This window comes from Scatophagus argus, chromosome 7, assembly GCF_020382885.2.
Source record: "Scatophagus argus isolate fScaArg1 chromosome 7, fScaArg1.pri, whole genome shotgun sequence".
NCBI lineage: Eukaryota > Metazoa > Chordata > Actinopteri > Scatophagidae > Scatophagus > Scatophagus argus.
In genome coordinates, this window is record NC_058499.1 from 9,460,593 (window position 1) to 9,475,890 (window position 15,298).

General features: G+C 40.4%; 1 protein-coding gene across 1 annotated transcript; it reads left to right on the forward strand.

Moving 5' to 3' along the window:
- The first annotated feature begins 109 nt into the window (after window positions 1–109).
- On the forward strand, window positions 110–14,917 carry LOC124061407 (disintegrin and metalloproteinase domain-containing protein 10-like). The gene is made up of 16 exons (XM_046393183.1): window positions 110–296; window positions 2,356–2,506; window positions 4,433–4,551; window positions 4,668–4,826; window positions 5,374–5,474; window positions 6,553–6,702; window positions 7,586–7,678; window positions 7,775–7,958; window positions 8,598–8,761; window positions 8,883–9,066; window positions 9,805–9,955; window positions 10,068–10,251; window positions 10,360–10,468; window positions 10,598–10,818; window positions 10,909–11,035; window positions 11,862–14,917. The coding sequence occupies exons 1-16, from the start codon at window positions 230–232 to the stop codon at window positions 12,080–12,082; spliced, it is 2,385 nt and encodes a 794-aa protein (XP_046249139.1). The 5' UTR covers window positions 110–229; the 3' UTR covers window positions 12,083–14,917.
- Window positions 14,918–15,298: the final 381 nt, after the last annotated feature.

The window sequence follows — 15,298 nt, forward strand, 5'->3', positions numbered from 1 at the left end:
GCGGAAAAACATCTATACATCAGATCCGGGCATGATTTGTGCTATGCCTGGGTCTGCAGGCAGGCCTGGATCATGGATGCACTTGGGGGAAGGGATGCCAAGCTGTCGTGCGTCTGACGTCACGGCGCTGGGGAGAGGAGGCGATGAGAGGAAGGTGCAATAAACACACAGGGCGTCTGCGCCTATCTAAGTAGGACAATAAAGTGAAAACGGTATCAATGCTCTAACAATGGACTTGGCAGATATGCTCCTTCTTAAAGTTTTCCTCTTCGCTTGGTTGCTAAACTACACTCAAGGTGAGTGATGCATTTTCACAGAAAACCTTACAAGTTTTGCTGAATCCATGAAGCAGCGGCTGAGGGGCGCAGAAAGGCTGATAGCACGTTAGCTAACAGAAGGGATCAGCAGGGCCTGCTTGTTGTGAAGAGGACTGCACCCTTTTTGCCGTATTACTTCAAGCTAACAAATGATAACATGATGTAAAGATAAATTGGATTGGTGCTGCTGATTGAAATAAACCGATATTGTTGCGTTATCTCTATGTGTTGTCACCGTTTTTGTTGTCAGGGTTGTATCGGTTTTGTTGTTATCGTTGTGAATAGCGCCGACAGCCATTGTTATGAGAAGACCGAGATGCCGACTGGGTTAACGGACCGTTAGCTTTGTGCTAGCTAACACTTTAGCCTCTAACGGAATGATTTCTGTCAGAAATAATACATTTAGCCGCTGACATTACGTTACCTGCGGCCCATTAGCACTTGTGATTTTTGACACAAGTTTTTAGGTTGTGTTGGTCGCTGAGTAGTGTTGCGTCCTATTTTGTTCTCGCTAACGTTATTCTTTAAGTTAGCGAAATGTAAGCTGCGATAAACCTGGATATCTCCAAATATCTTGAAAATAATGTACTTTTTTGGGAGCGAATTTGCCCCCCCTGAAAAATTATGTTTAAGTTATGAATTTATGTACCTATGCCACCATACACTTGCTATACGTTGTTAAAAAACATAGTTTTTATAATAATCGGAATTGGAAAACGTTAATTTAGCTATATAGGACTCCAGTTTACCTTATAAAAGTCTCCATCAGATGTGCAATCTATATTCATGTTTAGCAATCAGAATAGTTTTAATCTTAAACTGTCAAAAGTAGTGGTCTAAACTTTTTCACATAATGGGGCCTTTCCTTGTAGCAAAATTAACATCAGAGGATGGATGTTGTTGGGCTTCGTCACGCAGTTTTATCATCAGTCTTGTGGTGAATTGTGTGGATTCTTGAAGTAATCCTGTTGGTCTCCGCAATCCGGAATCTTGTGTGTTTGCTCAAAGTTTGTTATGTTGTTGCAGGTCTTGAGACATTAAAATATTTCATATTAGTCCTGGCTTTCACTTCTCATAGTCACCTAAATGAAAAATTTAATGTTAGCACCTAAATATTTCATACACAGCACATGAACAGAGAACTAGATGCAGCCTGGTCTACTTACACATCTTTGTTACACAGTTGCACTGAATCCTGTAATTTATGGCTCAATAGTCAGGCATAATTACCTGTGAGACAGTATTAATTACATACACTGTGTTTACTGAAAAGACTTTCTTTTCGTTTGCGTATAATGGGGCAAAGATCTGATCTTACACATAGGCCAGTATGCTTGGTGTACTGTCTAAAAACATCCAAGCAAAAATGTTTGTGTTTTCTTGAAGGGGAATTTGGACTGCTTTCCAGTGTGGCATTTAGTGAAATGGGTGGAGGTGCTTGAGAATCTTTTCCCTTCGAGCCCACCACCCACTCTTCTGGTGGCGAAATAATAATGCTGTGACGCTGGGGGCTGTTGTTGAGCACAGCTCCAAAATTGGCATTTATTTGACTTAAATGGATTTAGCTGAATTTTAAAACACAGACCACAGAATTCTGCTGTCAGTTTACGTCATTTTTTAATCCTGCCTGTCATATGTGGGGCTGATTATCAGTTTTCTGTGCGCCTAAATTCTCCTAACATGTAGAATTTATGAGTAGCTGTTAGACACTAAAGCCACTGTAAAGACTCAATTTTGAGTATCTGATGCTTGAAATATATTGCTTAACATACAATATAAGCACTTTACGTCTGCCCTCTGGTGAGAATAGTTGTGACAGACATTGTGGTACTAAGGCTGTTACAAGCTTATGGACTAGATAGTGTACAGTTAGTCATTTATATTTTTCTGTAACTTTAAAGTATTAAATTGATACCTGGGATGGCTGTGTTGTCATTTGCTTTGATTCAGTAAGGATATCCATTTCATTAAGTTTCATGAGGCTTGTATTTTCCTTGTTTTTGCTGATAACAGGGGTTCCTCTGTTCTTTTCACACAGGACACTATAGAAATCCGCTGAACAAGTACATCCGTCACTATGAGGGCCTGTCCTACGATACAGAGCTTTTGCACAGCAAGCATCAGAGGGCCAAGAGGGCACTTTCTCATGAAGACAAGTTCCTTCATTTAGATTTTCATGCCCATGGAAGGTTTGTCATATTCCAGATATGATCAAGAACCAAAATTCTGTCTGTTTTTATGTTTCCTCATGTGTCTTTTTATTAATTTTAAGTAATTGAAAGCATAAAGAAGATCAAGGGCATCACACTTGGTCTACTTTTGGGACAGATTTGAAATCTCAACCTTGGTGCTCTCTCTTTAGTTTCTGTGGTCTCCATTAGAGCTAAAACAGTACATTGTTTGGCCATTTGGCAGAATGTTAACTAGCACAAAACATTGGATGTTCCCTAGTTCACCTTCTTAGTTGACACAATTTCCTAATTTTATATGTGTTGTGTGCTAGAAAACTGATCACTTTTGGGAACATGAATTTGAACTTAAGATAATTGTAAGAAGAATTGTTTGTTATGACTTATGACAGTTCACAGACCCAATAATTAATTGATTTGACTTAGAAGATTAATCTGCAGATCCAGTGATTATGAAAATGATTATTAGTTGCAGTTCCAGTTTGATTTGTTCTGAGTTCTCATTCTAGATCTGAGCTGCCCAAAGTGGGGCCATTGGCCAAAGTTGACCCGCCGTATGAGTGAAAATTAATGAAAAAAAAAAAGAAAGATAATTTTTATACTGTTTTTTTTTGTTTGTTTGTTGTTGTTGTTATCATTTGTTTCTTCGTGAAGTGGAAATGCTCTTTAAATATGTATGATCCCTGGTTACCTTTTTTTTTTTTTTTTTTTTTTTTTCCAATTTCCCATAATCTCAGTGCAGCAAGCAAAGTGACATTTTGCACAGTCACTTAATTAAGGGAATTCTGGACCTACCATTTTACATTAGCAGTTTTTGGCTCTTGGCCCATCATAATTTCAGTTTTGGTCCTCTAAGAACATTTGAAAATATTTTGGCGTCTTTGATCTAAATATGGGGGATGTTGATCAGATGTTTCCTGGGCTTTTCTCTACACTTAACCTCCTTAAAGTATAGAAGATGAGTCAATGAATACATATCATCCTTGTCGTGGCTCTTCGTCCAATATTTTGATGGCTTGGTGTTGCTTGATAGAAAGTGTCCACACTCTATGACAAAGTCAAGACCATCTGGCTGGGAGCTTGGCAAGGACTGTTTATCGTCCTGCCTGTAGCAGGGCCTTCTGTTCCCAAACTCTGATGTAGCTTAATAGGGAAAAGAAAGATACGAATTGTGTAAACAAACACATGGAAGGAAGAAGTTTTTTCTTTTGAAAAGCAGGAATGTGTCAGCTTCTTCTCCTGTGAATTCGTGATAAAGATGGAGACACGGCTCTAATTCCTTTAGTTAATTTGCAGCACCCCATCCACCTTCTGCTTGCTGGTTTGGTGTTCTTGAATAGAGTTTTAATGTACTTTTCATTTTCCCTGAGATTCAGTCATCATGTTAAGTTTGACCATATTCATCTTCTCTAAATTTTGCAAAAGACGAAGAAGTTTCTTGCAATTAATTCGACTGCTGTGCCAGAACAGTCACTTGCATACAGTAAGAGACCTGTGTAGGTGTTACATGAAACCCGAGGTTTACTGTAAAATCTTTGTTGCTCTACCATATGTTTGATAAACAAAAAGCAGCATTGTTTCAAGATGTCCTGATTTTCTTCCTTCCGTTACAAGATAACGACTGCAGTTCCCACTGTGCAACAGAAAACTGCTTAGATGTTTTCGCTCTTCTAAACCATGCCCTTCTTCTCACCCTTTTTCCTATTTAATTTGCATTCTCCCTTTTCCCAAAGGCTGGGTGAATATTGCTTAGCTCTCAAAGTGAGGCCACATTCATGTCCACACCCAAATCCACAGGCTCACACTCTGTTACATGAATAATACCTGCAGACAGTTTTGGGACACAACACTGCTGTCCCACAATGTAATGTGTCAAATGTTTTTTTTGTTTTGTTGCTACCAGTAGTGAAATTTCTCTGATTTCAGGCATTTTAATTTACGAATGAAAAGGGATACCCAATTGTTTGCCCAAGATTTGAAGGTTGATGTTTCAGGAGAAGAGATTCCGTATGATACTTCTCATATCTACACGGGAGAAATCTACGGTAAGACATATATATTTGTCTGATTTTTCAGACCGGTGTTTTATGTTTTTCTGAAACATGAATACTTGATCTTGTGTGAATCCTGTGACAACTGTAACTATAACTGTAATTCCCAGGTGAGAAAGGTACCCTGACTCATGGTGCCATTGTGGATGGTAAGTTTGAGGGCTTCATTCAGAGTTACCATGGCACCTACTATGTGGAGCCCACTGAGAGATACTTGGAGGGAAAAGACGTGCCCTTCCACTCAGTCATCTATCATGAAGACGACATACGTGAGTTCCTAGCAACTTCAGCTGCCTAATTATAACGGGTCATTTTCTTGTAATCACGGAGTATGTGTAATTGGATGCATGCATATGTAAATGTATGATTGGAAAAGTGCAAGAATAGGACAGCTGACCTGATGGAGGCAGATTGGTGTGATTGCCTTCCAGGGAACACAGATACCCAGGGTGCTCATTAGCTGAGTAACACAGTCTTTCTCTCGGGCTACTGGCTCAGTTTAGCACTCTTTACGATGTTGGTCCTGTGAGTGAGCACAAAGCTTACTTCACTACACTGGCAACCCCTAATTTGAAATCATCTGTATGTACATATAGTATGTGGCTGAGGGGCAAATTAAACAGAAATGTGAGAGGAATTCCTAATGAGAGTCACAGGAAAGTAACAGCTCACATTGCAGAGCTAGGCTCAAGTGGCGTGTAAGTACATCCATTAGCTGATCATGAATAGCACCAGAAATAGAGTGACTCAGGGGGTTAAGTAGCTAACATTGTCTCCCATAATCCTAACAGTGTTGTGTCTGCCTCTTTCACTCAGACTACCCGCACAAGTACGGCCCAGAGGGAGGCTGTGCTGATAGCTCAGTGTTTGAAAGGATGAAGAGGTTTCAAGCCTCTGCCGTAGAGGATCCACCCAAGGTGAACTTCACCACACACCACAGCGAAATCTTACAGTGTTGGGGGATAGTTTGGCTTTTGGTAAAAAGTCATTGAGGGTCAGCGATACCCATGGATCACCTTTTGTTATTTGAGGTTTGATGTTCTACTGACCAGTTTCTTAGCTCAATTCAGGGATTTCCAAACAATGAATTAGTAGTTTATGTCAGTAGCAGGGAGAAAGTTGATATCCATGTCCAGAAAATGACCATTAAAGTATTGTTCCCAAGGAAATATTGTATTTAAAATCTCTATGAAAGTCACAATGTTAAACAAGTAAGCTGGTCTAATTAAAAGAAGAGTTACCCCCCAAAAATTTAAATTTAATCATCATCTGCTAATTTGCTAATTTAAAGTTTTTAGTCCACAAAATACCCATGTTGAAAGGACTTTATTTACACCCTTTTGAAGCTTTAGCTGCTACGCCAAAAATGTTAGCACACACCCCATCTGAAATACATGCACAATACATGTGCTGCTAGACGAGATCAATAAGAATTCCCAATTTCTGCATACCTCATTGTTAACCTGCTGCGTGGAGGCTTGCATCACATCTCGTCTCGTGGCTCACGTATGCATATTTGAGCTTGTGTATCCTTGTGAGTCAGAGTGCATGCTGTGCTTTCAGTTTAGATTTTCTAATTCAAACAAAGATGGCAGCCAGACGTGTCTAGATGTATGTCCCGCTTAAATTTGTACCATGTGAACCAATAGTAAGAAAAATTATTATTAGTAACATTTCTATATGTTGATTTTCTATATTGATTTTTATATATTCTAATATATATTTCACAAGCCATAACCTTCCTTTTAGACGTTTAGTGTGGCTTTTTCTGTATTATGTCATGGTTTTTTCCCTGCCATATTCTTGGATCTGGCATATACAGTACAGTATGTTCCTCTGTCGAGTTGCAGTTCATGAACTTACTGCAGCTGAGAAACCACAGCCTAAAAATACCAGGCATTATTTATTTAGCCAGTGTTTGGTTGAAAATGCTATATATATGTTTTATTTAACTGTCTATGTGCTACTCTCCATCTCCGACGCTGCTCACACCAGGAGCTCCACACTGAGATGGGCTCTAATGACCCTGTGCTGCTGAGAAAGAAGAGGATGGCCCAGGTTGAGAAAAACACCTGCCAGCTTTTCATTCAGACTGACCACCTCTTCTTCAAGTATTATAAGACCAGAGAAGCTGTCATTGCTCAGGTAATGACCAGTCACTGTCTCTCATGTGACACATGCTACTAGAATTTGATTTACATAGTCAGTGTGAAAGATTTTTGTTTGATGTTGGTTGAGAGGTATATATTTTTTTAACTAACAGTGACATTCAAGAGCACAAAAGGCTAATTAGTATTGGAATAATAACACTTCAGTGCGAGCCCTGAGTCATAGTGCTTACAATAAGGGAGCAAAAATAACAAAAAAAATACTCTAAATCTGGAAGATGCAGCAATGCCTGGTTTCCTGTTTGAAATTTAGAGCCTGGAAATAGACAACAAACACAAATGCCCATCAAAGTATAATTCCAATTGAAATGTCGTACGTTTAAGGAATAACCTAAAATTTCTGTCAATACACGAATTACTTTTTATTCCGAGAGTTAAATGAGAATGTGGATACTGCCCTGACAACTGAGATATAACGTGTTGATGAGTGAGCTTTAGAGGTGCCGGTAGATATATTTTGTCACAGAGCCTTGCCAGCTGTTCACCCCATGTTTCCATTCTTTGTTAATCTTAACTAAGCTAAAACGGATGTAGCGTCATGTGGACACTAGTGACATCCGTCTTGTCAAAGAAAGCCTGTAAGCCAATTTCCCAAAATGTCAAACTATTCTTTCAAAAGTCTGCCGAAAGTGACGTTGCTTCTCCTTAAATGCAACATGAAACAAGTAGTTTAGTTCGGTTGTTTCAAGTTCGGTTGTTTCAAGCAAGCAGGCAGTTACGCAAAGTTATTATATAGTTACTAATATCAAGTATCTGCTGGTACGGACTCCAATCCAATACTTATATTTACCTATTATTGACATGTATCTGAAGCTTTGAAATTCAGCACTTCCAAATGAATCTGTGTATTACTCTTTCAGATCTCCAGTCATGTAAAGGCCATTGATGCCATCTATCAGGGCACAGATTTCATGGGCATCCGCAACATCAGCTTCATGGTGAAAAGGATCAGGGTAAGTCCTGTGCTGACTTTAAGTCTTGTTCTGATTTTGACTCTTGTCTTCAAACACATTTCTTCCCTCTGAACTCATCACGATCCTCCCGTGTAGATAAACACCACCAATGATGAGAGGGACAGGTCCAACCCGTTCCGCTTTGCCAACATTGGGGTGGAGAAGTTCTTGGAGCTGAACTCGGAGCAGAACCACGACGACTACTGCCTGGCTTACGTTTTCACAGACAGAGACTTTGATGACGGTGTGCTGGGTTTGGCCTGGGTTGGAGCCCCCTCAGGTACTGAAAGAAAGTTTGTTATCTGTCATCAGCAAGTACAAAACATCACTTCCCTTCTTAAAGCAAGGCAGGAATGTGTACATGACAAACAGATGCTGACGTAGTGTTTGTGCTGGGCTGTTGGCACATCATCTGCAGGGTCACCCAGTAATGGTTGAAAGTGAGGTTATTATAGGAAAGCAGGTGTTAATTGTAACTTATCTGCATTGTAAATTGTATCTACAACAAGACAAAGTGTCAGCCGAGCTTTCAAATCCTTATTTATTCAGACTGTTGAGAATCAACTGTAACTTCAAATATCAACTGAGACAACATGCAGATGTGGTGATTCAAAAGGTTTGGTTGCACTCAGTTATTGATTCGATGAAATAGCAACTTTTTGCTCTGTTGAAATTTTTATTTGCTGTGGGAGGTTGTGTGTTTCCTGTCAGCTGTGACCAATTAAATTTGAATTTAACCTGAACTGTAAACATGTAGTTAAATCAGGCTCGTTATGTCTTAAAATAATGTCATAGGGTCATGTCAATGAAAATTGCCATGAAGTTAATCATATTGTTCCTCTTCCCTGAGCAAAATTCCTTCAGGTTTCGTGGTTGTGTTTTGGAAGGTTTGTTTCCAAATGGTGCTTTTCATTCCCAGGGAGCTCCGGAGGCATCTGTGAAAAAAGCAAGCTATACTCGGACGGAAAAAAGAAGTCTCTCAACACTGGTATAATCACTGTACAGAACTACGCCTCCCACGTACCTCCAAAAGTCTCCCACATCACTTTTGCACATGAAGTAGGACACAACTTCGGCTCCCCGGTGAGTTTCTTAGATGTGTCACATTTATGCGCGGTGAGGAGGATTTTTAATAAGCTTGCACACTTTGTCCCTTTTTCTTTTAACCTGGGGCATCTCTCTCCCCCTCCCTTCTCGCTCTCAGCATGACTCTGGATCCGAGTGCACCCCGGGAGAATCTAAGAGCCAAGACAAGAAGGAGAAGGGCAATTATATCATGTACGCAAGAGCTACATCAGGAGACAAACTCAACAACAATAAGTTCTCCATCTGTAGTGTGCGCAACATCAGCCAGGTGCTGGAGAAGAAGAGAAGCAACTGTTTTGTTGGTACGCCCTGCGGTTTATGTCTGAGCTTTATCTCAACTGTTGAGAATTTAAATCGTAATATTGCTCTAATTCAGCTTTCCCTTTAATGTTGGGTGTGGGACATTTTAACCTCAGTTCTTTTATTAGTGAGTTATTTCAGGCAACTAGAAATGTACAAACATATTGGCTGGTATTACCTTTTGAAAAGCAGTCGTGGCATTAGTCCAGTGTTAAATTTACTGACAGTGTTTGGCATGTTGTGGAATTTTTTTTTTTAGAAAGTGTCACACTTAATGTAAGTGTCAAATCAGTATCAGAACATTAAAAAATATTTTTTTAAAAGTCACTCCGTTACTTTACCATTTGATTGGCATGCCTAACAAGCTTAATCTTTTTTACACGGGCTGTTCAAAGTCTCATTAATAGCGTCTCAGCTGATATGCCAGTATCTGTCATGGTACATTTGATCTGCTTTACACTTTCCTTTGTATTTCCTCAAACAAACTGACGAAACGGGATCTTTGAGTGTAAAGTTGCATTGAGCTCTCAAACGTCTGTCTCTTTTTGATTTTGTTTCCCTGATTATTGCAGTAACTCATTCGCCTCAGAACAGTGTTTGTTTGGGGTTTTTTTCTGACAGTTTTCACAGTACATGTCTGATTACTAATCCACTTTTAGCTCACAGTACAGCAAGTCAAAGTATGAAACAACATGTTCCAGTTTTTGGCGAGTGTTGTTTATTTCTCCTTCCCCAAACAGAGTCTGGCCAGCCCATATGTGGTAACGGCCTGGTGGAGCCAGGAGAGGAGTGCGACTGTGGCTACAGTGATCAGTGCAGGGACCAGTGCTGCTATGACGCCAACCAGGCTGACAACAAGAAGTGCAAGTTAAAACCCAACAAAGTCTGCAGGTAGATGTTATCTTTCAGTTTTTGTTTGCCTTAACATTTTTGTTATCTCATCATGAAGATCTGCCAGCTGGTTCGTGGTACTTTAAGACTGAACTGCTCCCTTTCCCACCAGTCCCAGCCAGGGTCCCTGTTGCACCGCCGAGTGTGCTTACAAGGGTCGTAATGAGAAGTGCAGGGAAGAGTCAGAGTGCGCCCACCAGGGCATGTGCAACGGAGTCAGCGCCCAGTGCCCCACGTCTGAGCCCAAAGCCAACTTCACCGCCTGCCACGGGGAGACTCAAGTCTGCCTTAACGGGGTAAGTGGCTGAAGACCTTCCACCCAGAGGAACTGTGCGTCATTGCAACTTTATATTCATACCAGTCAGTGTTCTGATCTGGCCCGTCTTCACGCTCCTCCCCCGCAGGGCTGCTCCGGCTCCATCTGTGAAAAGTATGGGCTTGAGGCGTGCACCTGTGCCAGCCAGGATGGCAAGGATGAGACTGAGCTTTGCCACGTGTGCTGCATGGAGAAGAGTGAGTCATTTACCTTTTTGCCCACCTTGTGGACTAGGATTTTTTTTTTTTTTTTTATATAAGATTGTGTTTGAGATTTTCTTTGTCATTATGCTATGTTGACTGTCTGTCTGTGTTTTATCTCCACAGTGAATCCCAACACATGCAGCAGCACAGGATCAGAGCGTCTGGCTCGATTCTTCAATAAGAAAGTGACCACGCTGCCAGCCGGCTCGCCTTGCAACGACTTCAAGGGATACTGCGATGTGTTCATGAAGTGCCGTTTGGTGGATGCAGACGGACCGCTGGCCAGGCTGAAGAAGGCCATCTTCAACCCAGAGCTCTATGAGAACATTGCAGAGTGGATTGTGGTATGTGACAACTTCTTGATTCAGAGTGAACAACTAGTTTATTGTTATGTGGTATTTTTGTGTTGATTTGTGCTTCGTTCTTTTCTCTAGGCTCATTGGTGGGCAGTGTTACTGATGGGTATCGCCCTCATCATGCTCATGGCTGGCTTCATTAAGATCTGTAGTGTGCATACACCAAGCAGTAACCCCAAACTTCCACCTCCCAAGCCTCTTCCAGGTGAGTCCAGAGATTTATATCCAGATACTAGAATTACAGTTTTTGCTGTTTTGCTTTACTAGTTTTATGATCAAATTAAAAATAAATAGAAAAGTGGAAAAGACTCATATACCTTCATTTTCAATGAGCACCAATCTTCCTGAGACCAGCAAGAGGCTTCAACTTTCAGCTCTCAACATAATCTTTCAAATTAGGCCAAATTATACTCCTAATGTGGCATCTTTGCATAGGCTGGAATGCAGTTTTGCAACCAAAATAAAGTCACACTGTGTGTCTTTTAACTCCATACTTACAAACCAAAGCCTGTGAATGTAAACAAAAGTCATAGCATTGATTTATTTCAACATTTCAACATTTTCTATTTTTTTTTATATATATGTGTTTTACAGAATCTTTTCCTTTTAGTACTCCTTTAAATTGGTCTGAATTAAATGTAGAAACCTTGAGTCTGTGGAGTGTAGAAGTTTACCAACATCTTTTTATATTACCATGGTGGTTAAAACCCCTTTACACTGTGTGAGTATTGGGCTGTCCCAAAGGAAAGAATCTTCATTTTTAGTATGACATACGTCATGCACCAACAGGTAATGCTGCTCTCTTTTTCCACATATGGGAAGACGCCGTCCTCCTCCTCGATGTCATGTGTCTGCTTGAAACTAACTTTATTTATATTAGGCTCATCGCTCACAGTGTGATGTGAAAAGGACAATATTGTTGTTACTGGAGTGTGGGCACCAGAATGTCACAAGGTGCAGTTTAGTCAGGAGTAAATCCACTGTCTGTCTGCCTTTTTAACAAGCTCAGTTAACTGCCACCGTCCTTACAGGCACCTTGAAGAGGCGGCGAGCGCAGCAGCATGCCAGCTCCCAGGTGCAGCACCAGTCTCAGCACCCGCATTCCCACCAGCACGGACACGGCGGGCATGGCGGCCACGGCGGTCACGGCGGTCAACGGCAAGCCCAGAGGCAGCCTCAGCGGCAGGCGCAGCCACAGAGGCACCACCGTCAGCCGAGAGAGAACTATCAGATGGGCCAGATGAGACGCTGAGACCCTGCATCCCGCCACCGCCGCCCCCCCTCCCCCAATGCCTTGGCTCCTCCTTGTGCCTACAGTGGGAAACAAAAGCGTCACTCCATCCAAAGAAAAGCCTGACATGGTTGTTACTCATCATCATATCCTCCATCTACAGACAAAGCAGACACAGTGAAAAAGAGAAAACACTATCTAACAACTTTATTGGCTCTTTGTGGAGTAGACTCGACCATCAGCCATTTCAAATGCAGTGCGATCTAGCATCTTTTTCCACCTTTTTTTTTTCTTTTTAAGGAGTGCCAAGGAGTTAAGGAATCATGTGTAGCTTTAGTACATTCTGTGATGTGTTTTTAGTTTCTCTTGCAACGTCTTTTTGAGTGACATGCCGTGGCTGCTGGTGATTTGTTCCCGTGCTTTTCTTTTCACCATTCTAGCCAGGACTGAGAGACACTCTGGGAATTTGCGGCACTTTTGTGATTTACACATGTCAAACGGCAAAAGACACAGGCTCCGGTCTCTCGTGCAGACAGTCTTCTGCATGTGACTGTACATATTTAGTGTATCATAAGTGAAAACAAACTATTTCTTCTACTGTAAATGTGTAATTCTTCACTTTTTTCCTTTTATTTTTTTGGTTAGTGCTCTCAGGACTCTTTAACACATAAATTGAAGGAATGATCGTTGCGATGAGGTCCTTGGATGTTGCTACTGAGGATTTGACGCCATCAGGTTCTCTGCGCAGTCATCCAATCAGGTGGATCTCTTTCACCTTTGTCAGATTGCTAGATTTTGAACAACAAGGTCACCATATCCCATTTTTAAGGCCTTCTTTGTTCAAGGTCCCCCATTTCATCTCTTTTATTTTTTTATTGTCTTGCTAACATCATGTCATGTAACAAGCTAGTTGAGGTAAAGAGTCATGGGAACAGAAAGGGAAGATCACCTAGTTTGATTCACCTTTTTATTGTCTTTAGCGATTTGGTTTTTTTTTTGTTTTGTTTTTTTTGATAATGAAGAATGAATAACCACTAACTGAAAAGCTGACGATGATGATTCTAACCGCACGGACATGAAGACGAGGGAAAGTGAAGGCTGCTGTGGCATAGTTTAGTGAGAGTGTATCATGTTACACAGTTAGGGTTTTACAGTGTTTACATGAGTGTGGAAATAAATTTAAAAATGACTCCGGTGTGGATGTACAAAAAAAAAAAATTGTAAGATTAAAATCATTCTGTTATTCTTCAGATAGCGAATCTAAGAACTGTTCAATGTGGGCATGCACACACATTTATTAAATGTGACTTTTAATTGACCAAGGTCTGTAATATTTGTATGTCACTCAACACTATTTTCTTTGAAAGCTCTTAATTAATTAATGTTAGTCTTAAAACAAGTGGAAGGAGTGGCTTAGCGCAGCAGTATTGTTACACTGTTCACACATTCCTCAGTGTGTTCACTAGATTCACAGTAGACAAGCGATGGTTTTGATTTTAAAACATAAAAAAAAACCCTCAAACTCACCTGCAGTTATCTCCCGGTCAGATTTCTTTCTTGTCCGAATCCCCTTAAGAGCTCATGACAGCAGGCGTCAATGTGAATTAACATCAGCGTGCCATAACACTTTAGAGCTAATCTCTGTGCACATGTTTTATAAAACACGGGAAGCACCTGTAACTGCTTCTGGAGCCACTTTAGATGGAAGAAATGAAGGAGATGGTCGACCTCAGGTGTTTTCTTCCTCCTCTGGCTGCGGCATAGCACGAGAGGCATTTTCGAAAATCATAACGACGCAACGGATTCGATAATCCGGTCGTGATATGTGGTGCAAGTTTGTTTACCGTGCAAAATAGGATAGGGATGTGGGTGAAAATTTTGGCCCAGACAAAAAGAAACTTAGGCGTTTTGCATCATGCATTTGGCAAAGGACTTTTTCTTGTGCTCTTTCTTTATTTTAACCTGGCATTATTATTTCTACATGTGTGCAATGCAAATCACAACTAATATCTTTCAACACAGTCCTGAGGGTTGTGATAATTCCACATGTGCTCTGAAGGGGACTTTTAAAAGTGATGTTTGTTTCACGTGGCAGATGAATTCAGGCAGGTCGGCGGTTGTTGTAACTTCTCGTGTCTGTACAAAATGGAGCTCTTTTTAAATTTCATCTTCTAGGCAGGGTCACAGCTGTCAAGCCTGGAGAATTTACATGTAAACTTGTACAGTACTTCGAAAATTTGCATTTCATTTGAAAATGAAAATTACATTTTGATACATCTGTTTCATTTTTTGTATTCTAATTCCAGAGTAAGTTGTTCAAAGATGTTCATATGTGACAAACTTTCCTTTCTTCTAAGTTATTTATGTTCTTATATGTGCTAGTTGAAATGGAGTTTGCTTATGATACTTTTATCCACCATCATCAGTGGTTAAAAACAAATCAGGGTGATGGAGTTAATGTTACATTCTCATTTTTGTCTTCGTTATCCTGTGGCATGGTTTGGGTAGAAGAGCAGAAGAATAATGCCTGTAAATTTATTTTGGTTTTAATTTCGTAGTCTTGGTAAAAGTTTTTAGATAAACGTGCACTGAAAAATTGTCCAAATTGAGTTGAAATGTTGTAGGTGATGTAGGCCGAAAGAACACAAGATTAAAAAGTAATACTACTGTCTGATTTTAATGTTCACTGTGTTTTATACAGTATCAGAAATTTTTGTTCACTTTGAACATTTTTACTAAAAAAAAAAAAAAAAAAGATTTCAAATTGTATTGTGCAAAGAGATGTAATTTTTGGAGTACTTGAAATGCATTAATTAAAAGACTCGTTCAAAATAAAATAGACCCCTGTTTACTGTCTGTAATGTGTGCTCTCTTTGGCTTTTTCTACACCTTTGCTGCAGCTTTTATTTCTTTTTGCTCTGTATATACAGAGGTTTTATGTGGAAGAAGGGCAACTCAACACACACATGTTAGATATGGACATTACTCATCACACTGAGTACTGCTCAGCATGTGAAAACGGTTGCATGATGCCGTGTGGGGCCCTGATGCTCTCGTTAGACTTACTTCAGATTGGGCTTGAAAAACTTCAAAACACAAAGCCTGTGTTCCAAACTAACGGGGTGGAGTTTGAAAGATGTGAGTGTTTAACATGTGGGCGGGAAGGGTATAAGAAGAGACCCCTTGGATTATGTTATGAGCCACCGCCGCTTTAATTTCACTGTTTCTCCATCAAGA